The sequence below is a fragment of the Opisthorchis viverrini genome, assembly GCF_000715545.1.
Source record: "Opisthorchis viverrini unplaced genomic scaffold opera_v5_3, whole genome shotgun sequence".
Taxonomy (NCBI): domain Eukaryota; kingdom Metazoa; phylum Platyhelminthes; class Trematoda; order Opisthorchiida; family Opisthorchiidae; genus Opisthorchis; species Opisthorchis viverrini.
Genome location: NW_008751659.1, coordinates 5,310,218 through 5,333,332, shown reverse-complemented (window position 1 = coordinate 5,333,332; position 23,115 = coordinate 5,310,218). Strand labels below are relative to the sequence as shown.

Sequence of the window (23,115 nt, the reverse complement as noted above, 5' to 3'; positions counted from 1 at the left end):
CTTAATTCATGGTGAACTACCGGATAATCCCTTCGCGGCAATAAGGTTATCATGCAAATTCGTCACAAGCGTTGTTTTTCTTGTCGGTTCAGATTGTTTATGTCAGCGACGAGAACAGTTGTATAGCTCCAGGAGTCGTTGTGTTGGGTTAATAAAAGGGGTCTAGGTTATAGACCGCATGACCCGTCGCGTAGCGGTCGTATACTACGACACAACATAATTTATGCGGTCAGTGAGTTCTGTTCACAACATATGTTCCGGTCTGCCACTGATTCGGTGAGGCAAATTAGGCACTTGTTGATGCACCTGTGGTTTATCGTAAATAGTTCTCAAGATTATGATTAGCAGCCGACAGGCTTGTCATTAAATTCCCCATCATAAAGGAAGATATCTTAGGACCCCAGTCAAAACACTTCATTTAATTCTCCGTAGAATCCTCTTTTTCTGTCGCGTTCTACTAGAGTTCCATTTGTCAGTTATTTGCTTTCAGATCACAGATGCTGACGCACTCGTGTATCTTGGTGATGGGCGTTTCCACTTAGAGTCGGCCATGATTTCCAATCCGTTATTGCCTGCATATCGTTATAACCCGTATGACAAAACTCTCACGCACGAATCGTATGATTACAAATTGATGCGAGCGCGGCGGAAATCTGCTATAGAGGCTGCGAAAGAAGCTAGTCGATTTGGCCTCATTCTGGGTGAGTTGCTACAGGGAACATGAACACTGCTTTGGCTTGCTTGATCTCACTTAGATTCAATCAGTCGGAAAATAATAGGGACCATTTGAGTAGTCAGCGTTTCAGAGAGGTTTGCTGGGCCCAGCAATAAATCCACAGATTATTCACCAAGCCTCTCTGAAACGCTCATCTGGATTGTTTGTGTCACAGGTCGGTTTCAGCTGCGACTGGCCTGTAGAAGAGGTGTATGACATTCTACTGGTACCATTTTGTAATAGGGAATAATTGTGATCCTCAAGATCTAAGACCGGTGCTTTGANTCCAAACTTTTTCCAATTGATTGTAAACAACCCCGATTTCTGTTCTGTAGATGAACTTTTTATACGACATGTTGATCTAGCAGCAAACTATGCTAAACTGAATTCTTAACAAAACATTTTAACGATTTGATTTTAGATGACAACCAAACGAGAGCAATTCTTCCTTCATCCATATAATTCTGTTCAAAGGGTCGGAGGAAGTCTATGCTAAGAAGAGTAAATTGAATTAACGGAAACTCCATGCGTGTTTATCAACTGAATTCAAGTGAGATGGAGTGAGGAGCTTTCTTGAACTTTCTTGTTCAGTGCTGAATGTCCTGCATCTCCATTTTGCACAAAGCACTCTGTGTAGGAAAGCGGTGAAAGATCTGTACTTTATCTTGTAACTGAAGTCAGGTTATTTTAAAAAGGTGAAAGACACTTAACACTTGTTGAAAATCATTAGAAGGGCACCTCAAGTGAGTTTCTGAAACAATATGAAACACTAGACTTTCAGTAACACAAACATGCCATTCTGTTAATGATTAGCAAGAGAGATATTAGAGCGGAAAAGCCCAATAACCAGCGGAAAAAAACTAACCTTATCTTGCGTCCTAATCAGCTTTGTGACGACCCCGAAAAACTCTATCCCGCGCAGTGCCATGCTGGACTGTAGACGTTTATTCTGACCACAGCCTGGTAAAGCCTGAATTCGTATAAATCGCCATCCCATTTCGATGCCTGTTTCCGTCTGCGAAGTTTGTAGGCACCATATTTTCTCGCCTTGTGGTCCCCAGTAGGCTTTTGGGTCGCCTGCCGGGTTCACGTGATGTTCCGACAGAACTTCCCACAAAATCCCACTGGTTGAACCCTTTCGAGCAGATAACGGAAGTTAGGTTAATTAAGAATTAACCTCCCCAACTTTGTTTAACATTATGGTAAATTTAGTTTATGGTTGATGAAATACTGAAGAACTGGAGGACAATGAAACAGTCAAAATGCAAAAGAATTCCGACTGGTAATGACAGAGAGTCCGACTAAATGTGATGGTTGGTTTAGACCAATCGCATTCGCCTGTCGAGACGCGATAATCCAGGCGCTGGTGTAGTTGAAACACTGGCTTCGCCTGTCAGATGTCCAGAGTTCAAAACCTGACACGACCAGGACTATACAGTGCTGATAAGCTATAACAAGAGCGGAACTCGAAACACAAAAGGCTTTCCCTTTCGTGTGGATTCACGAGAATAATTGCGTCGGAACAGGAGAGGACATTCCAAACGAGAGTGATGCGGATGTGGATTTTACAAATCCCGTACCTAGCTACGACTAAAAAGTCGTCAGTAATATATAGCATACCAATTGAGAATTTGTTACGTGTTCTTTCGTCATAATGAGGAAAATTTCTCCATTTGCATTTTGCACTTTAGTTTGACTGCGAAAAATGTCCGAATGCAGTGCAGAATTATTTATTCTGTCATGACAACTTACTTGTACTTGCCAGTCAGTCAAATGAGGCCACCGATCACCAAGTAATGGTACTTGGATCAAATAATGTGTAAGATGAATGTACACCCCAAGATCGAAAGCAATCCAGCTGGCTGACTCGTTTGGAAATGCGCCTTCCCGATCAGGCCGAATCAAAACAGCGTATTGTCTGACTGATGTGTGAGACGTGGTCTGATGTTTAGTTTTTTTGCTACCTAGTGTTTTACGCGATATGTGGCGCTGTTCTAGCACGGGATTGGCAAGCAGCCGACCAACAGTGTGCGGGTCTTGATTCAGATCGACGTCAGAGGTGACCACACGCACCAAACCACGAAGTCTCAAAGGATTCGCCCACTTGATTTGTCGACCTCCATTAGTTCCATACCATTTGAAAATTCCACCGAGGAATTTTCTGCCCAGAGTTCCTACTGTGGCCTGTCAAACAAGAGTGAACGAAGAAACATTTAACGAGATCTATGAATGCTAGGTCGAAATAGTAACGAACCAACTCTAAAAACCAGAACAAAGAACGCATCGAATTAGAAAAATCAGCATACCAACGAGTTCCGAATTTACTCACGGGATCGACAGTTGGGGGTAACAGATGAACACCGTAGCGTGATTGCTGCATATCATACGTGAAGCCCATGTGTTTCACGTCATCCTTGTACCTAATTTACAGCATGCACAAGAGCAGACGCAATAAAATATACTGTGGTAACAAAGTGCTTTCCTGTTCCCCACATAACGTTGGCTTTGTGATGAAAGAACGTCACTCTACTGGCTAAACCATCGAAGCTAACGCTTTTCTCTTCGGCTGCTTTGAAGTTGGAAGTCTACTGCTGTGACCAATTTGCAACTAAATGAGACGCAGAAGTAAGTGACAAATGAGAGGATTATGTGATTATGTGACATTTTATGGGTAGCGGCAAAATTCATGAAACGGCTTAAACGAATTAAAATGACTCATAATGTACTCAAATACAACTACTACAAATACACAACATTGTTCCTAAGAGGAGACTTGTCACTTTGGCTTAAACCAAAGCCCAAGTCACACAAGGCAGTGAAAAGGCTTATTCGCTTGCCAAAATGAGGGTACACAGGAACTTCACAACAACCAAAAATTGAATGTTCAGTGGAACGTAATCCTCCCTAATACTGTTACATCATGGATTGCATTGAAGCGTTTTTCGACTTTATTTAATCAAAAAAAGTCATGCTGTGAGAGTACGAGATTGCTATTCATACAAGACGGAAATATATCCTGAACGAAACTCTGCCACACAAAAATGCCATTTCGTCATAACACTGAGTTTGGTTTCCACCTCTGTCCCATCCAACGTTCTGCACAAAAATCAATAGAACTTTTAAAACCGGTCTGTCTGCTAATTCTGAATACATCAACTCCAGCCTGTCAGCCGAACATTTTTTTCTGGTAACTCCATTGCTTTATGACAAGTCTGAGTAAACCATTGGTTAATTATCTCCTCCAGTTTGAGATAAAAGTGGTTTAGTGTACCAAATGTTTCCTCCGGGAGATTAAGCCTCTAATCGAATGCTTTACTGAGGATGCTGAAAATGACAGTGATGAGCTAACGGAGCTAAATTGATTTATTTTGTCTCTCCGGATGCATGATTTCTGAAGGAGTAATCATAGTTGTTCAAAATGTGATCTCCGGTACCGTATTTCGACCTCTTGAAACCAATTTCAACTCTGCTCGGGGGTGGAGCCTGTACTATATTCTTATTTTCATATCGGGCCATTTTAGCCTCTGAGTACCTAAAGCGATAACGATTTCGTCGATTCTCGAAAATATTTTCTGGAGAAAAGCCTTCAGAATTATGAAGTAAGTACTTGTTACCGGGAGCAAATAAGAATTTTGATCTTGTTTGTAGTGGCGCTAGGATTTTTAGAAAACTTTCTGCTAGGCAAGTATGCGGTTTACTAGTCATAAATTCTTCATAGTTTGGTAGAATAGTTTGCACTCAACTAAGTGGCATATGGGGTCCACTAAATCTACACATATATAGGCATCATACAAGGCCGGTTTAGACCGTACTGCTCTGATCAGGTATAACTCCAGTCTGAGGAAAAAATTGGCGGCGTACCACGGAATTTTTCTTATAGTGTTCGCAACCCAATCCTGCAATTGCCTCACCGTAACGAGAGGTTGCGCATACAAATGGTAGTTCGAAAGATCAACCTTCCGGCGATATTCTGACCGAAATGAAACTGACTCCGTATCCATGGTTAACGCCTGTGGGCGCAACTGTATGGTTCTTGTCAGTAGCTGATCTGGTATAACGACGAATTGGGTTAGTGGCATCGGGTACCTTTCAATCTTAAGTAGAATGGAAAATACATCTTGATTATACTCCAGCGCAGTATACACTGGATAAAATAATATTGATACTACTCACTAACATGATCCTAAGAATGCCGTCAACTACGAAGATAACTAAATTGGGCTATTTAACTAAAAAATCGGCGACAGCATGCTGGTGCATAAAACACAAGTGGAGTTTAACATCAGCCTAACAAGCATTCGTCACTAGTGAAACACACTCATTTGCAAACAAATTTGGTTTTGAGGGCGACTCACCTAGAAACCATCTGAATCTCTCATTTAGATGTTTTTAAGCAACCGAATGTGTTGCACCAGGCAGTTCTCATCATAAACGAGAGTTCCAATTGGGTTCCAGGTGAGTCTCCTGTCAAAATTAAATTAGCATGCAAATGAGTGTATTTCGCTAATTTCGTGAAATTTGGGTTCAATTAGAATACAAGGTTGACGGAAGCTCGGGGACTGCGTCCCGGGAATGGTAATACCGGTCGTGGGCTGCCGAGAAGTTTTCAGCAACCTTTGAGTAGTGTAAGCGTTACCTGATCCATATTTCATGTTAATAAAAGGCGCAATTGCTTCAAATGCGTTTCAACGAATATCGGCTGCGTCGAAATCAGCCTTTAAGCCTCCTAAGTAAACAAACAAAGAAACGGGTCTGATTTTCAGAACTTACCAGAGCCTTTGAATTTTTTGTGAAAAAAGGCCACCCCCAATGGTCTTTCTCAAGTCATTTGAGGGTATCCCACTGTCTGTTTCCCTTGTGGAGGACATGGTTGCATTGGCTGATCCATAGATTGCAGTGGTCACATGCTATCTGCATTAATTACTGAGCTCTAAGGAAAATGGTCTTTGTGACTCGAGTTTGCATTCTATATTTTTCTTATCATGCCTTATTTATGTTTTAAACGGGCTTGAATGGAAGTTAATTGGAGGTGATGAGGAAACCAAAACACACAACATACATTGGCCTTGGTTAGCCAGTAAAAATTGTCATCAGGAACTTCTTGAAATGGAGTAATTGCGACTGGTATATAATTAAGTGACCCCTCAATGGCGTTTAAAAAATTGACGTACTATACTGATAATAGACTTGGAAAAAAGAGCAACTTGTATGTCGTCAGATTTGTAATTTAAGTACTTACTTTTTACTAACTGGATTGATTGTAGCAGGGTTAGAGTGTAAAAAATGGCGTATGTCTGCAGCTTACCAGTTCAACCGCCGCAATTAGTTTTCGGAAAATCCGCAACAGTGTGGGTACGGATAGTACAACGGATTCCAACAGACTTCCTTCTGATCCACTGAATTCAGGTAGCATTTGGGCAAGTCTCTCACTTTGGTAGATTCGTGCAAGTTTTTCCTTGACGAAATATGGATAGAGGGACAGAATTTATTTCTCCAGATCATTGCGGAGAATTTTGCACCGTCAGATATGCATAAATCCAATTTCAAATTCATTATTTTAGGTGTGGGACTCACATAGAATAATTTGGTGGTTATCAGGCTGCTTTTGATTACTTTGAGAGCCAGAAAAATCAGCCCGAAAACGGTGATCAAACAGTTTTGTTTCTTCTGTCTCACGAAAAAAGGACTGTTGACCGAAGCTCATGACACAGGAACGGTATGTCTGTCTCTATGTGGATTTTATCTAGTAGTTGTTAATTGAATTTACTGTTATGGGAAACGAAGTTCCACCATTGCATAGTCTGTATATTACTTTTTAAAAAGTTCCATTGTTCTAACCTTTTATCTAATTTCGGATTTCTGCAATAGACTCACTGATTTTGACCATCCACCGCAACTGCACCAAATTCACCACTTCTCGGTTCATCTTCTGGCAGATAACTAGCAAGTTACTGAACTAAAACTCAACGTCTTGGCATATCCCAGGTCCCCCCACCAGGAACGACGTCCAATACCGTACGTACACCCTCATCTTTTTGTCACTAAACTGATGTCAATTTACCGGCGAACTATGGTATGGTGATTTGGTTTCCGTTTGAGGATTTGCCAGTCAAGTCTAAATACGCCGATGGACCTAGGAGACAACATCCGCGCCACGTGTGCAAACAAAAACGTCCATTAACAGGTGTGAAGCCTAGGGAATAAAACCTGAGAACGAATAAAATCAATATAGTAGCTAAACCCAACTGACATGCTGCAGGTGGTCACATTACCAGTAAGTCCTGCAGTTAGAGTTAGCCTTGCTTTGGCCAATGCCATGATAATCACTGAAATTCACTTCTCCATCGGCTCAGGTTAAAAACTTCGAAGTACTCATGGCGTGTCATTCACAGACCCACATGGAGACAACTAAACGGTTGCATCCAGGGCTGTTCAATTTAGATAGACCGGTGACCTGAAGTGCTCAGAAGTCAAGCTCGTACGGGTTACTATGGCTAGCCGTGGCATGGTGTGTATGGGACCATAGAGCGACGGTCACGGAAACTCAGTTTTATCAGTCTCAGGTCAACATCGTGTCAATTGCTGAGGTGTGGAATCGCATCGTGTCCCCCCCCCCCATAACGTCTTCCTTTTTGCTTCTGCTCCCCATTTAAGGAGACTGACGATCGCAGTTCGCAAACTAGTGTCCAGATGGTTACCAGGATTCAGTTTCTTGGTGTTCCACCGACCACATATTAGCTACTCTGAGACTGATTCAATTCGTTCTACGCCAATCTCCTACAGTCAGCTTTTGCCCCACCACAACGCACCAGCCGAAGAGGATCTACAGCTGGCCTTTTTCGGCCTAGCTGTTACCAAGCCGCCGTTTCAGGGCGTGTGAGAACAGATCAGATACAGCGTTTCAGTTACACCAAATACGGCGCGCCCTGGGTACGCCTTTCGGACTCCAACTTCAAACTTCTGGTTTTTATGCCGAATTTGTCAAAAAAACACTAACCATGGTAACACGGTATCTAAGCTGACGACCAAAAGTTAGATCAAAAGGCACGGCGTTTCGACAGCTGTGATTGAGACATCAGATTTCGGCTGACACTCATGCAGAAGACAGCCGGTGTAAAGTGAATTATGTGCACTGCCGAGGTAGAAAAAGTAATCTGCCCGTGGGGGTGGTGAATATTTACCCTGGTGATGTGAGGACGACTGAAGACTGCTGAATAACGAAGAGTTTTTCACTGATGTACAACAGCTGACGTAACCTGGTTGCGTATACGCAAACAGCACACTACCTTTAGTAAACCTGTCCCTGGTATGTCACACCCTTTGCACAAAAACATTTACTGTCGTACGTATTTCCGTCAAGCAGATATTTGAACTACCGACCATGATCGTCGCTTACGAAAACTGAATCCACAGTGAACGTTATATACAGACTGAAGAGAACAGGTGTAGGGGTATGTTGTTGATAACTCTATGACCGCCTGAAATTGATCCAGTGACTCGCATTCTTTCAGCCGTTCTGTCGTGGGATTTTAGATTCTTCTGTCTCAGCGAACAGGCATGCTAATCAAGAACTGTTCAGAGTAAGTTTCAGTTAGTAAAGTCAAGAAAGGGAAATGTATAGGTCGGAGATATTCACCGGATTTTTTTTCAAGCTTTCGTGAAGCAAATGCTGGATCTATTGTTTTGCGAACAGCATGGGAAACACACTGCTATTTTGGAAGGTGGGACTCGATAACCTGTGTAGATTAACGACTACGTAGGCCTTCTGCCAGCAGTTCGCCTTTACTAATCGGCAGTCGAATCTTTCCGTGGTTATCGGGTAAAGTCTATGATGGTTATCTGTTCTGGGACGGCATGACCGGAAGATCCTTGAATCCCTTTGATACCGTTTTCCGGCAGATGTCGGTTCATTGGACAGTGCGCTTATCACGGTCGGATCACTATGCTTGAAAAGTTTTGCTGCATAGATGTCTTTTGGACTGCTTTTCCATTCCGCGATTATGTTTGCTTGTTCAATCTCCGATAATCACGGAAAGGTGAAATCATTGTTCCATTTTCTTCAGAACGGCTAATCACTATCGCTGGTTTTCATGTGCCACCTGGAAGACTGTTCAGGAACTTCTGCAGTGCACTTATTAATTGTGTATTTGACTTCTTATCCATCTTACAGCTTGGTACACAAGTTGCTCTCAGGTAACCGTGGAGTTATTTGTGCTGCCACCAAACAGTGAACCTTCTGACCTATTCATTTTACCTTTTTCATCATCACTCGTGTTATACAATGACCGAATCAGGCAATCGCGAGTATCTTTTAGCATTTGCTTGTTTGTCAGTCCGCTGGGATGAGTTCAGCTACCAGTTGCTTTATACGCGAAGCTTCGGCTTCAGCTCAGTCACGATGCTTGAGGCAGTTATTAATATTATTATCATTATTGTTTAACCAGCTTTTTTGTTAGGATTTGGTGCTCCCGTTCATCGCGCTTCCATCAGTAGGTTTGTATGAGATAAAGTCTATCAGCAGAGACCAGAGAACTTCGATAACTCAACCTGGTTTCGAATCTTCCAGACGTTTGGCGTCAAACTTCTTGCGTACGGTGATGGATTCTGCATAATGTGATTTGTGAAGTTTGATACCCAGCTATATTCTGAGAAGCTATTGATCTAATTCACAGTCGGTTCATTAAATCATTCCTTCTTCACATCACCTCTTTACATACACGCCTTCGAAAAGTCCGGCTGGGCGCAGTTACACAATAAGTTAGGTGGGAGCAATCACTGCTTCGGTAAGTCCCGGTGACCATAAATTACTAGTTACGCAGAATCTCGTGTTAGTGATGGGATCAAGCGGATAGTACAGACTCTGAACAGACTGATATAATCGGCGTCGGCAGTCCAATACCGCGACCTCCAAGAATGTCTGGAAAAAGGGACCGACGTTGACAGATCTGTGAACTGAAGCTCAACTGCAAAAGTGACCGACTGATGAAAGGTATCTGATTCGGTGTAAGACTCGTCCTTGACTTTTGTCGTTGATCGTTGTTTTTCGGCATACGCGGTGATCAAATTCATCTGGTTCCGACAAGCCAATCTTAGGATTAGCGAAGCGAAGCGTGGGTTGATTCTACGTGGTTCTCTATCACGACTTCTTATTTGGTTAGGAAAGCGTAACCGGCAGTTTGATGTCACATTTCTTCTGCAAAGTAACTGGCCTACCGAAATATATACCCGAATCTATGTTTTCGGAGATAAGTCCGGTCATTTTACCATTCTTTACTGATGACTACAGCATTTATTTAGAAAATTTTAGTGGGGCTTTCAAGAAAATAGTGGAAATATGGTTATCAGATCAACCCATCAGGGCACAAACTTTGCATGAGTACGTTGCTAGTATTCGCTGGAAACTTGCCGATTTGCACCTAAAATAGAGGGGGGAATTAGTGTTGGCGTCCATCCTGCTGAAAAAGGTGTGACCGCCTGCAGTGGGGACACCGTGCCTAGTGTCATACTGTAATTTATGTGGTCGCATAGGATTAATCCATTTTCGGCTATGGTTGACTAAGGATCGGAGTGGGGATAAGCCTTAGCACCATTTATTTGGGCACTCATTTATCGGGCCCCTACTTCCCAAGAGTAATAACAGTGGTGGTAACTCCACACTAGTAGGCAAAACTGCTTCAGCTGAGTTTGACCTCTTAGCTCTTCATGCAAGAACAACTATTTCCCCAGCATCTGACCGAACACCCAAAAGCCTCAAAGTACTGAGACCATCTTGTGAGTCAGATGATGACAGATTACCCTCCACTCTAGGTTCTTGGAACAACTATCATCTTGGATAGCTGTCTTCAGCCTCTATAGGGGATTACAAGCGTGTCACATGATTTGAGGCTTCATATAAGATCTTTTTCTGTTTCCATATGGGGAAAAGAAGGTCGTATAAGCAGCCCATACTGAAAATCGCTAGGTGGCACTTAAGCGAATTGCTTTGTACAAGGTGTGTGCATCTAATTGCATCACCGGTTCGATTTTTAATGATCTGGCCCAATCGTTTAAGTTTGTCGTAGAAGTTGAAGATTCAAGACGTCTGGATATTATGTAACCAGTCCAATTCTTCCACGCTAATGAAGAAGGTATAAGATGAAATTAAATAGCCGAATTATAGATACACAAAGAGACGAACCGATAAAGCAAACTAGTAGGCTTGGAGTGGTGAACCATGGGTTGGGACTGGGATATCTCTCTAACTTCAAACAGAGTAATATAGTAGGACTAAAAGCCCAGTAAACTTTCCATAAATGGGCTGCTGGCTGGCCGATGGGTTGGTCATCCCGACTATTTTATATTATTATTATTATTATTATTATTATTATAGTGTGTGAGTTTAGGTAATACAACCACATCTAGTGCATCTTTTGTAAAAAGCTGGATATAAAATGAAACATTGGTCCTATAGATAGTCTTTCTGCTAAATTTCCTGTCGAGGTTCAAGTAAAAGCCTCTAATACCACTGCCGAAAGCCTCGATCGATCAATGGAAGAGAAGTGGAGTTTACAACTCAGTGCTGTAAAGCCCCTTTGACGTTAGCAACACATCATAACCAACCATCGCAACAGCCAAAGTACATACAAGGATCATTCACTACGAACAAGTCATACTTACTAGCCCTTCAGGAATTTAATTAAAATGCCACTGGAAGCATCAAAATACTTCACTCACTTTAAACCATGCACGCATGTGGGGGATAAGTTGACTCTGTAGGATTTCAAATGGTGTGGATTGGTCGAAAGCCCTCAGAAACTGAAAGATCTCCGCGATTTCCGGCCGTTGCTTGCTTTCTGAATTGTAAGATGACTGGGAAAACCAGCCGATGAAATCGGACAAGCAGATTGGATTCAGAGTTGATGTTGCTGGACTTAATAAGCCGTCTTGTTTGGATGATACACTCCCCGGGCGACTATGTTGCTTCCTTGCAATGATTTGCTTAAGAATGTTTGCTAGAATGGTTGCCACTCGAGCAATTGTATCCTGGGTGCATCTAAGTCGAGCTTCACGATGTCTAAATACCAAAAAGAAGCTGACCGTCAAAGGCCGAAATCCAACGCTATCTACTCTCTCGGAAGTATTCATTGAATGTAAAACATGAGTTCACTGAACAGCGAAAGGATAACCCTAGTAACAGCGTGGTTTTGTAGTGTGGTTGGTGCTAAAAGACAATACACGGCGCATTTAGTCCTTACTAAGGCTCGTCAAATGTCCTCCTAACGTTGCCTAAACCACTATACGGCCATCACTCAGAATTGCGCGCGTGGCGAATGTGAACTGAAGTAACTGCTTGGTTCAGTTAAATTCATAAACTTTCTTATGCTATCAAGTTTGACGAAACACAGCTGTATAGCTCATTTTATAGCAATCAAAGTTAGTTAAATAGGTTCGTTTAATGACCGTCAAAAAGTAACAGACTGCATTTGTCTAGTGCTCTGAGAAGTTGCTGCCCGATACTGTTGACTGAAGCGGACGTTTAAGCTACTTTTTATAACAAATCGCGGGAGCTTTAAAATTGCCTGATCACCATTCTTTTGCGGAGAAGGTATGTACGTTAAGAGATAGACGACTTAACACTTGGGCCGCTATCATAGAGCAGAACTGTGATGCAGCATTCTTCTCTCGAAAACTCGCTAATTTATGATATCCTTCAAACCATAGCCTCTGAAGTAGTTTCTCATCTTTCACCTGAAACGATATCTATGATATCAGGTTATTTCCCTTGATAAGACACTACTTTTAAGTATGGTGAAATCTCTTTGATTACTGGGATCACCCTTTTTGACTTCAGATCGGTTGTGCCTCACAATTCCTATCAACCCTATTTCGTAATTGAACACCAAGTTTTACGTCTTTAGAGCTGAATGCCAATTTGCAAATTAGGATATTTCTAACCAGGAACTGTTTTTTATTTTCCTTTCCGAAAGTCCCACATAAAGATCACTTCAAGATTCACGTAGAAGGTAGTTCAAGAAGTTGAAGTATTCCCCTCAAAACGATGCCTGCCAGGACTTATGTATTTCTGCGCACAACTCTTCCTGCAAGTGTGTTTCACGACTGCTGAGAATATTCAGAAACAGAAAGTTCAAGCGATGATAATGTAAGACTATCTTACTTGTTCCGTACAAACTGGCGCTGAGTGAAACTCAAATTTTCCAAGAATCGTGTCAACCTGAAGAATGCAATACAGGACAGTGAGGTATTTATCCTTTTTATAAATAAAACTAAGGTATAAAGTAAACAACCTGAAAAATGCAAATTGAATTTACCTCAGATGTCCTGAGCTTCTAGTTATTGGTCCGCTTTGATAAATGATTTTATCCAAAGCACCATAAACCCGAATACCTCCTAAGCGTGTTGGGTGACACAAAATCTTGATTGCTGCTCTGCCTTCTTCGCACTGTTCACCTTGCTGGATTTTTGATAGATCCGGAAACCATCCGATACCTTTGGATAACTTTTGCAAGTCACCCGCACATGTGCGCTGTAATCCTTTTTTCAGAATGGCAACAGTCTGATTGAAATACGCCGAGACAGACGTCGTCTCTGGGAGCTGTTCGTTATAACAGGTACTGACATTGAAGTCTGGATTCCACTGGCTGCGGCACTCAAGATGACCACACCAGTCTGTGTTCAAGAACTCCCTAACGCTTGAAAACTTGGAGTTCAAACTCGCAGTTGGGGTAAATGTTAACCATAGGCCTTGAGGGCTCAGAGAGATGCAAATAGATCCAACATAGAGCTTCACCAATTTTTTCGAACTATTCAAACTGTATTTTTCCGAATGAGGTGCATGGGGTTGTTGGCCAGCCTGTAGAGTCTTTGGCGACCGACTACTAACTTCCGTGGCTGACGGTGTTATCTCAGCAGTGTTGTCCACGTCTACGTTATCTACAAGTAAATCCTGCTGCAAACTTGGTTCCCCGGGTGCCTTTTTGAAAGCGTCTTTCAAAATCTCATCTGTGTGATTCTCGCAAGAAGTAGGTTGGTTTACAGATACAGTGACAGCCGAAGATTGCGGACCATTTTCCCAAGTTGACTGCTCTGATGTGTTTATCTGTAGAGGTTCCGCAATCTTATTAGCTACATCCGGACAATTGGATCTGAACTCCGCTGGTTTTGAAATGTCGAAAACCTGCAGGATTCCAGTGAACCCCGAACATTTGTGGTCCTCCGCTAAATGAGGATCGGTAGAAGAGGCAGTTGCATTTATTCGACTCATCAGACAACCAGGCATTGCCGAACTTGGCCCCTCAGTTTTGGGTGGCTGACACCCGGTTAAAACCTTATTTTTGATAATACTCGTGAGCTGTAGACCATATCCCAGTGAAGACTTGTTTTCTTGGTAGTGATCACTGGCTGTGGAACGCAGTGGTGGATTTGTCTTGAAGAGCGGCAGTGGCAGCATTCCATAAAACATTTGTCGGACTTGAACAATGATTGGCAAAACAGTGTGCCATAACTCCTCTGCAATCTCTGTATTTTCGGAAGACAGTCGAGGAAAAGATTTAGAACATGATTATTACCTGAGAGGGAGAATTTAACGCTTAGATACTCTACACGGCTAACAGGAGATTTGGTAATCCAGCAACTTTACACAAACAGCTGTCTCACAGATTCTTCCATGCTATATTTGCCATTTATTATCCTGATAATCTCGAACACTTCTCGGCGCGGAAGCTGTAATAAGTACGAACTGTATTTTTTCTGACTTTGACAGTGGTTCCTGCTTTAATTCGTCACATACTGCAGAGTACGGATGGTCTAACGGAATATGAATCATACGAATCAGCCACGAGTCAACCGACCCTATTTTAACAGCTTCACTGTCTTCTGCAACAGTGTGTCAGAAATTCAATTGTTTCTGGTAAGAGCACTGAGTATCCAATTTTTTGGTTTCCGTATGTGAGCTTTCTTACGTTTACACATTTCTCGACCAGCTTTTGATACGATGGGATTTCAGTACTCCACAAATCATACGACTTCACTCTTTTTAGTATACATTAAAGGTCTTATATTTACTAACCAGTTTAAATTAATTTTGGGCTTTGTGGGACTTGTTTTCACATCACCCTCTTTCGAAGAGCCCCCTTCATGTCCCAGGAAACTATGGAAGCTGGAGAGAATCATACTCGGGTTTCCTCTCATTACAGCTCATTAGCGGTGCACATCCTTGCCCCTTTAGTTGGCCGAAACAGTTACGCCGTTTAAGTTCAGAGGTGATAATTCGGGTGCATCCGGTGTGGGCTGGTGGAGCGGTGGTCACATGTTTGCCTTGCAAGTCGGACGTACATGGTTGAAATCTCTGTACAGCCATGGATATGCACTGCTCATGAGCTCTAATGAGAGCAAAACTCAAACCCAGTTTCTCTCCGATTTTGTTCGGAGAACCGGACATCCGGACGGGATTCGGGCGTATAGGATAGGAATGATGGGAACTGATCCCTGGCTGCTTTGTACTATTTCGAAATGGCGAAAAACTTGCTTTCATTCGAATAGCTTCTGACTTTCCTTCCTTGTAATTCTTGGCATACTGGTCAACACAACAATGGTTTTGGTTCTCCTCGTTGTTCATATGCCAATAAATGACCGCATGTCCGATAACTTTCTTACGTTTCCCTAAAAGGGAGAAGTGGGAAGTTTCGTCCTGTGAGCGAAGCCGAATTATGCTGAAAAGCCGATAAGCACTGTACAGTTCCTTCATCCTTATTGGGAATAATCAGTGGTGCGCATCTCACGAAGCTCCACAGAGTCTCAAATTGCAGGTTGGAACTCTTAATCGTTCAGCCACTCGTGGTCACGAGTTCGTGTGATTTAAACATTCGTCCCATCTCTGTTCATCAGTGTTCACCAGTAAGACTCAATAACCCGATATCCTACTTTTTAGCACTTCGGTCCATTGCTGGGAATGGCCGTTGATATCCATATGAGAGAATAGAAAAATGTTTGTCCATACAAAACTTGTCATGGGGAATCCAGTTCTGGCTACTTCGGAATCGCCTTTCCGGTGTTATCTACGCTCTCAAGTTTTCAGTCATTTCAAAAGTAACTTTGGCCTATTGCCTTAGGCATTCCAGTAACAGTTATAAATTATTGTTATCAAAACAGTGACCTTATTCTCTTTATGAAAATCTTCACCAGAGGTCTAAATAAGTAGTGGTCAGTTTGCTTACAAAGGACATTTTAGTATTTCCCAAGACAGGGTTTCAATGCAGAACAAAGAAAATGCCGGAAGTACTGGCCCGGGTTATTATGACAATACGTTCCGACTGGTTTACTGATATCCACTTATTACTTCATATCTGCACATTTTAAAGTATGCAGAACTGAAGTTGATTATCAACACTCCTGTCAGTTTGGCCAGACAGACGGCTGTCACATCTGTGTCTATTTTATGCTGTTATCCCATATCGCCTCGGTTTTCACGAAGCGCGAAAATCATTAGTGTAGCCTTAGCGGCTGGATAGAAATTTTGTTACAACAGTATTTCTATCCAGCGACTAAGCTATACGTACCTCAACTGTGACCTTAGCGGGACATTGGAAAATGTGGTGACCACCACAATCAGACAATAGTATAGCCCAGAACTCACGTCTAAAAGAGACAAGTGACGAGACCAGTGAAGTACATCTTCAAACTTCTAAATAATTCATTGCGGCAGTCGAAAAGCATGCTGAGATAAGTGCAGAAACTCAAAAGAATTCCAACGCTAGCATTGTGTGGGGTGGGAGTGTGCAATTTCAGTTGGCTGAAGTAGAAGATTTGCCCGATAGGGCCGCTTCACATTGTCAGAAACCATAACAAATAGACAGATTAGCGCTTACGATGGTTGTCACATATGATTATTAGGGTGACTTACCAGAACTAATCTCACGTTAAGTGTAAGAAGTTTTTCACTGATTTGAAGTGCAGGTGAAATGCGCCCAAAAATTTCGTCACAAGTTATGAAGATGATAGATTGAACGATTGAGAAGTAATGGCTCAGCGATATGCTACTAACGTCGACTCACCCTTTCAGCACATTAATTAAGGGTGAGAAGGTTATTGAGTTTGTCATATGGTTTAAGGACCCCAGAAAATTTAAGAGCTGCTGCATTTTTGCATTCTTGCCATCAACTTGTTCACGACATCAAGACATTTTCCAGAGCGCGCCATTTAAAGTAGACTCTTATGCCATGCCACGCAGTTGAACACAGCTCCTTGCAGAGTTGATGACCCATCTTCCCTTTCTTTTCTGTTATGGACTGATCAATTGTGTGAGCAGAACGGCCTGATAACTGTGCCGCAGAATTTTGCCCCTAAGAAGTGTTCCTTGCTATCTGTCAAATACACTCCGTTTGCTCTTCAAAACAAGCCAAGTAGTAGCCGGGACAAAAAAGAAGGTATCCAACTTAGTGTGTCGTTCAAAGAAGGTATTAAGAACTCTGCTGGTGAAGTGAAGCCTAATGGTTTTCTCGTAGTGTGAAGGGCTTGTGGTAAGGTAACCGAGAAGTCCTTTTTGACCCGCGTTTTAATATTCGTATCCATGTCGACTGACACTGAAATGTGAAGAAATCGTAACAAGCAGACGCCCCGAAGTACGGTGTCGTAAGTAAAACGTTTCTTTTTTCACAGCAATTTAAATGGAAGATTTTGAATAACCTGGTCAGTGTTTTAAAATCCTTAGAAGTCGTTCACGTTTCTGAATTTAATCACTTTAGCAGTTTCTACAAGATGCGCACATACCAGTACGGTCCACGGGTGACGAGTCACACTTCAGTTGGTGTACAGAGAGGTTGTCCAAAGTCTCGTTGGACAGTGAAGACGGCAGTGATGAGAATTGCGTGTTTTCAATTCCTGGGTTTTCTGTCGTGGTCAGCGCAGAGCTATTTTGTCCAGTTGGCAGCAAAGGAAGCTGCACATTTTCTGATCTGTTTCCTTTGTCAAGACGTGTCAACAGAAACGCGTTCAGAACTGATTGAGTCCAGGTGGAGCTGGCAAGGTTCTCATTTGCGGTAACATCTAGCCACAGAGCTGCGAAATCATGGAACATCAACAAAGAGTTCGATCGCGGGCGTATTAGATACCAATCACCAAAGCTGTAGGCTTGCCAGTATCCCAATTCATGGATACATTGGAAACAAGGACGCTGAAATGAACAGAGTAAATATCGTGATCCGCGGTGTTGTGTGAATACACTTAGCTGAGCGACAGTCATGGAGAAAAGCCTTTTCGGCGTGGCATGTTCAGCTCATACTGACGCATTCTCTTCGCCTTCAGTCAACCAGATCAGGCAAGGTATGTTAACCAACAGCATCAGCTACGTCACTAAAGTCACAGTAGCACATCGGCATCATAACGGAGGAAATTGTCCGCACTCAGTCCACCGGACATCGAAGTCGGAAATATTTCTGCAGTGATATTTGCCGGTGGGACAGTACAGTGAGGAGAATCTATGAAATGCCCGAAAACATCACAAACGAGAGACTCAGCTAGGTTCCAGGTGAGTCTCTCGAAAACCCAAATTAGTTTACAAATGAGTGTATATTCACTAATTTCGTGCAATTTGGTTTCAAGTAGAACATAAGGCTGACGGAAACTCGGGGACTGCGCCTAACTTATGAGCCCCAAAAGGGCGAAACCGGTCGTCGACGGATTTTCAGTCACCTTATGAGTGGTAAATTACACAATCTATGAAATGATTTTCCACCCAGTGAAACCTAGTCTATTCAGAACAGTGGTCGTTTGTTTCCTGAAGTTCATATAAATCTATTGAATATATGCTGGATAACTACACTGCGTAATAAAGGTATGTGACAACCTTGTGGTGAATTGCACTTATCTATAAGTCATGTTGGTGTTAGATGCTAAATCAAGTCCCAACTTAACAAGAGCTGCCTCAGCTTCAAATTGGACGCTCAGTATCACACATATCAACCTAGAAAAGTGAAAAATCCGCCTAAATTTTCCTTCAGGAAGGATGTGTAGTATGCGTTGTTCCGTCTGTGTGCGTCGCCATCTAGGTCTTGGCAACTGAAGAAACTCGGTTCAGGTGTTTTCTGTGACTGCGGACAGCTCACTATAAACCAAAGCCAGAGTAATGAAAAGTTTACTGCCTCCAGGCCTCAAATCAAATGCGTCATCTGCGTAATGGCATAACTCTACTATGTTTTCCTCAATTCTTAAGACATAGCTGCCACGTAACTCGATGTGGGCGCTGGTGCTAAAATTTCGTACTGGCAAGGAACAAAGGTGTTCAGCACACCGCTGAAGGTAATTGGCAATTTGACTGCGAAAACTTTGTCACCAGTCGAGATGACATCGTCAGTACGGAGTTTAGTGAGACCCATTAAACGATTCTTCTTCGCGACACAATCCAAACTTGAGCGGTCGTATCACTCAGCAGGATGATAGTGCCCATTATTGCTGATCTCAGCACTCTTGACAGATGTCGATAAAATCCAGCTTCTCCAGTCTCAGAACTGCAGTTTGTCAGGGCATATTTTGACACAGCAAATAAATGTCATTTATCGCATTGACATGCATTGATCCGGATTGGACAAGACAACCGTAAAGCGCGCAGATGACATTTACTGAGATTCAGTCCAGTAAAGCGCGTCTGGCCCTGTGGCTGAGTGAAAGCCTCACATCATAAACACCGCAAGCCATTGCGTCAGGGTCACCAGATGACCGAAGAGTGAAATGTGAAACATCCGAGCTCGTCCTAAGCGACCTGAGGTGAACGACAGAAGTGGGTTCTTGTATTCAAGCTTTGGAGACAACATACATCGATGAAAATGGAAAGCAAAATTCCAGCTCTGAATGATGCAGCATGGATCAGGTTTTCGGCATTGCACAAGGTTTTATCTTGTCTTATTTTTCTAGGCGATAGTTCAGACGCAGAAAAATGGCCAGGGGACTGGCAGATGGATTGACCGCAGTAGACCGGTTGAAACGTGGGGAGGCGGTTAGTAAGGGCTGGTGAAGGAAGAGCTTCAAGGGTGAATGATACCTGCCGGTTGCCCAGGACGACGAATAGGGCTCATCTGGGGTAACCCACCTTGGGCTTTTGACTCAAAAGTCCGACGCATAAAGCAGTGAGATAACGTAGGGATTCGTTCCGGTACTCTCACCGCAACCTTTGACGCTAAAGGCAGTTGGTAGTTGGATATTCTTGAACAAGCTTACTCGGAGTTAGTGGATCAATAGTCTAGGCCTTTTGACTGCTGGGGACTGGCGTAGCCCAAGTGTGCATGAAATAAGACGCAGATATCTTAGTTTTGGTTCTACTTTGCGTGAAAGATATGCTGAAGGCTAGTTAAGTTCCAAATTTTTGGGTTTAAAATTGCGAAAACCGCGCTTGATTAATGACTATTTATTAAGTCGTGCCTTAACTAGTGTTCATGGAACCTGGGTGACAACAATTCCAAAACAAGTTCCAAAGAGAGTTGGCGGAAATATGATTTTGTCTTGCTTTCTTTGTCTGCGGGAAGTTGATTCTTACAGTACAGTAGTACCTGTTCATCACAATCAAGTTTCACACGTGAGTGACCGGGTATCATGCACTCGTCAGAATAGATAAATATCGTTTAACATGCGAATGTTCACTCAGACTGTTGGGACATGATTTAGACTTTTGGGTTAAAATAAAATGTGCAAGATGTGTGACCTGTAGGATATCGAAGAGACTACGAGCCACATTTGGACAAAGTGATTCAAACAAGCTTGAAGTTGAACTTACGACTTCTTTCGGTTCCAAAGATATAAGCTGCAAAACAGGAAGCAAAGGTGGGCCAAAATTAAGCTACTACAATTGTTGCACTTATACAACTGCAGTTACAACCATAACCCGAAAACTCTTGACTGGTGAGTAAAAACCTGCAGTTAGCATAAGAATTTTTACGGCAGGGGAGTTCACCGATCGCATAATCTCCACAGATCTTGACATTGGTAGTTGGTTTAGGTGAGACTAGTAAGGGGCGAATGTATACCGACCGATAGCATTTTTCACTTAAAACCACTAGAGATGTCTAGAAGCAAGGTTGTAAGAATCGTCGTGGCTGGCTTTAGCTAATTATTAGAACTGATTGAAATTAGAATTGGCTGAAATCCAACAAACTCTGGATGCGGCGAATACACTGCCAATTCTCATACCGTGCTGTTCTGTATAGTTTATATTTGCCCCCGTTTCGAAATATCAACGGCTTAATTGTCGAACTGGGAAATAGTCGTGTGACTGAGATGTCACCAACTTCGTTAAACGGAACAAAACCTTTCGAAATAACTGCCGGCTGTCACCTACGACGCATGCTTATCTTCAATCAAAATTCGCACGGGTGTTCAGCATGATAGCCACTCTTGACGACTGATAACAAACTTGAGAAGTATCGAGTAATGCAGAGGAAGTGCAAATATTGGATGCCCGAAGCGCAGAAGTAATGCAAACACCACCAGAAAACGGATCAAAGCATACAGGAAGAAGATATTCGAAGTGAGGAAACGAGGCAGAGGTCACTCAAGAAGCCGTGTGCTCAGCGTTAATTCCCCCATACCATTCTCAGGTCCTCTTTAGGGTATCAGAATCCCATAACTGAGCAGCTCAACAGTTCTTATACCTAATACATAACGAGGGCAAAGCAGAACACTGTCCGCTCCACTTCTTAGTCCTGCTCAGAATCACCTGGTTTTGAAATGTACACCATAAGTACATCTTCACGTAATTCAGAGGGAATGCCGGTTCTGCGAACCAATCTTTCCCACATTCAGAATGTTCAGGCTCTCACCTCCCTTAGTTGCCTTATTTCTGTCTGTAAAAGGAGACATCGAAAGTTGATAGTGGCCTATCCAACATCCAACAAGGCAACAGCGACGGGTAACCATTGACCCCTAATGAACGCGGTTCAGTAAACTAAGCTCCAACAAACCTTTAATGATGCTTGAGGCCAAATGCCCAATAAATTTTGTGTGGGGTCAGCTTGCTTTGTTGTACGTATCAACTACAGTTTTCCGGTCGCGATATTAAATTGCGCTTAGTTGTCATCCCTTGACTGTGTCCAGTATTACCTTTGCTAATGACAACTTCTTTACCTAATCCATCGTATTGCGTTTTAACCGCTCTTTTAAGCAACATGTCAACAAGCTGAGACTTCCGGCCTTGTGCATACTCACAATGACTTGAGGAAGAATAATGTGGTGGGCTACAGGATGCCTGTCACTACCAGTTGGATTATAAAAATTATTCCATCATATAGGTATGTGTGGTTTTTAGCTGCTCACAAGGTTTTCTGGTCAGCGCTGGCCAAGTTGATTATATCAGGTGTATTAAACCTGGATTTTTATTTTCGTAGGCCGATGTAAATAATACAGTCAGTTGACCTTAAGCCGAACAGTCTTCAGTGGGATGTGGACGAGTCGGTTAGATAATGCCAGCTGGTTGGAAGTGAGGTGGTCATAATCAGGGATGATTTATCCAAGAGGAAAACTGTTCACTCCGCTCTAATTGCGCGCTTTAAGTAGGCCTACCCACGGATTCATTTGCGAATCCATAACTGTTGATTGATTGTTTGATGGACGATTCAGCTGTGCGTCTGTGTTCGGAAAAACCGCCTGTAGGGCATGGGCTAAGATGGAAAGATGAATGCTATCCAGGGAAAAAGTTGTGGCTAGAAGCAGAATCGGAATTTCCCGGGTAGAATTTTACAGAATATGGAAGGTTATGGTATGGTTACAACGGGAATAGCCAGCATTTTCACAATTCCTTTGATCGAAGAACGCAAGTATATACAACTTGGCAGATGAACGTTTCGTGTAACTATTAGCCTCATTCAGAACAGTATACTGTATGCGAGTACCCTGGTAGAAAATGTAACCTACCTTTTATGCAGCCTCAAAAATGAGCAAAAGTTTGATACCACCACGATAAGTACAAGAAATCAGGTTAGACTGATGAAACGGGGGGAGGGACCTAACGTCTATTGGCAAGCTTCGCGCCTGCAGTGCAGATTAGAGAACACGGATGCCTCAGCGTTGTATTGAGCGAGAATGTATCCAACTACGGTGACGTTAAGGTATCCAAAGAAGAAATACAACGCTTCCATCCGCTAAGAATTCCTCTGCACAGAGAAAAACGGATAGGATTGGCTGGTGGCTGATGATATGTTTTGCACCGAAAGCATGCAGAGCCTTGATCAATCTACACCGAATATTTGGAGTCCATTTAAAAAGTACGCGCGAGCAAGTGATAGAGTTCCCTGGCCATTTAAAGTGGGTTATCCGTCAGATTTTCCTAAAGAGTAAGTATACCCGTTTGTGTAGAGTAACGTTCCATTTGTTTTTTTTTGTAAACCATACTTCCCTATATAGGGACATTTTACGATTGTGAC

General features: G+C 42.6%; 1 protein-coding gene across 1 annotated transcript in view; it reads right to left on the bottom strand.

Annotated features, from left to right (window-relative positions):
• Positions 1-1,580: 1,580 nt before the first annotated feature.
• Positions 1,581-23,115, bottom strand: part of T265_12529 (hypothetical protein) — a gene marked incomplete at both ends in the record, with an annotated part of 43,829 nt that continues 22,294 nt past the window's right edge. Inside the window, 9 exons of the mRNA XM_009164165.1 lie at positions 1,581-1,850; positions 2,468-2,899; positions 2,970-3,135; positions 4,577-4,809; positions 11,429-11,768; positions 12,870-12,926; positions 13,024-14,230; positions 17,480-17,961; positions 20,368-20,501. Coding sequence (XP_009162429.1) covers positions 1,581-1,850; positions 2,468-2,899; positions 2,970-3,135; positions 4,577-4,809; positions 11,429-11,768; positions 12,870-12,926; positions 13,024-14,230; positions 17,480-17,961; positions 20,368-20,501 — 3,321 coding nt within the window. The remainder of the gene's footprint in view (positions 1,851-2,467; positions 2,900-2,969; positions 3,136-4,576; positions 4,810-11,428; positions 11,769-12,869; positions 12,927-13,023; positions 14,231-17,479; positions 17,962-20,367; positions 20,502-23,115) is intronic.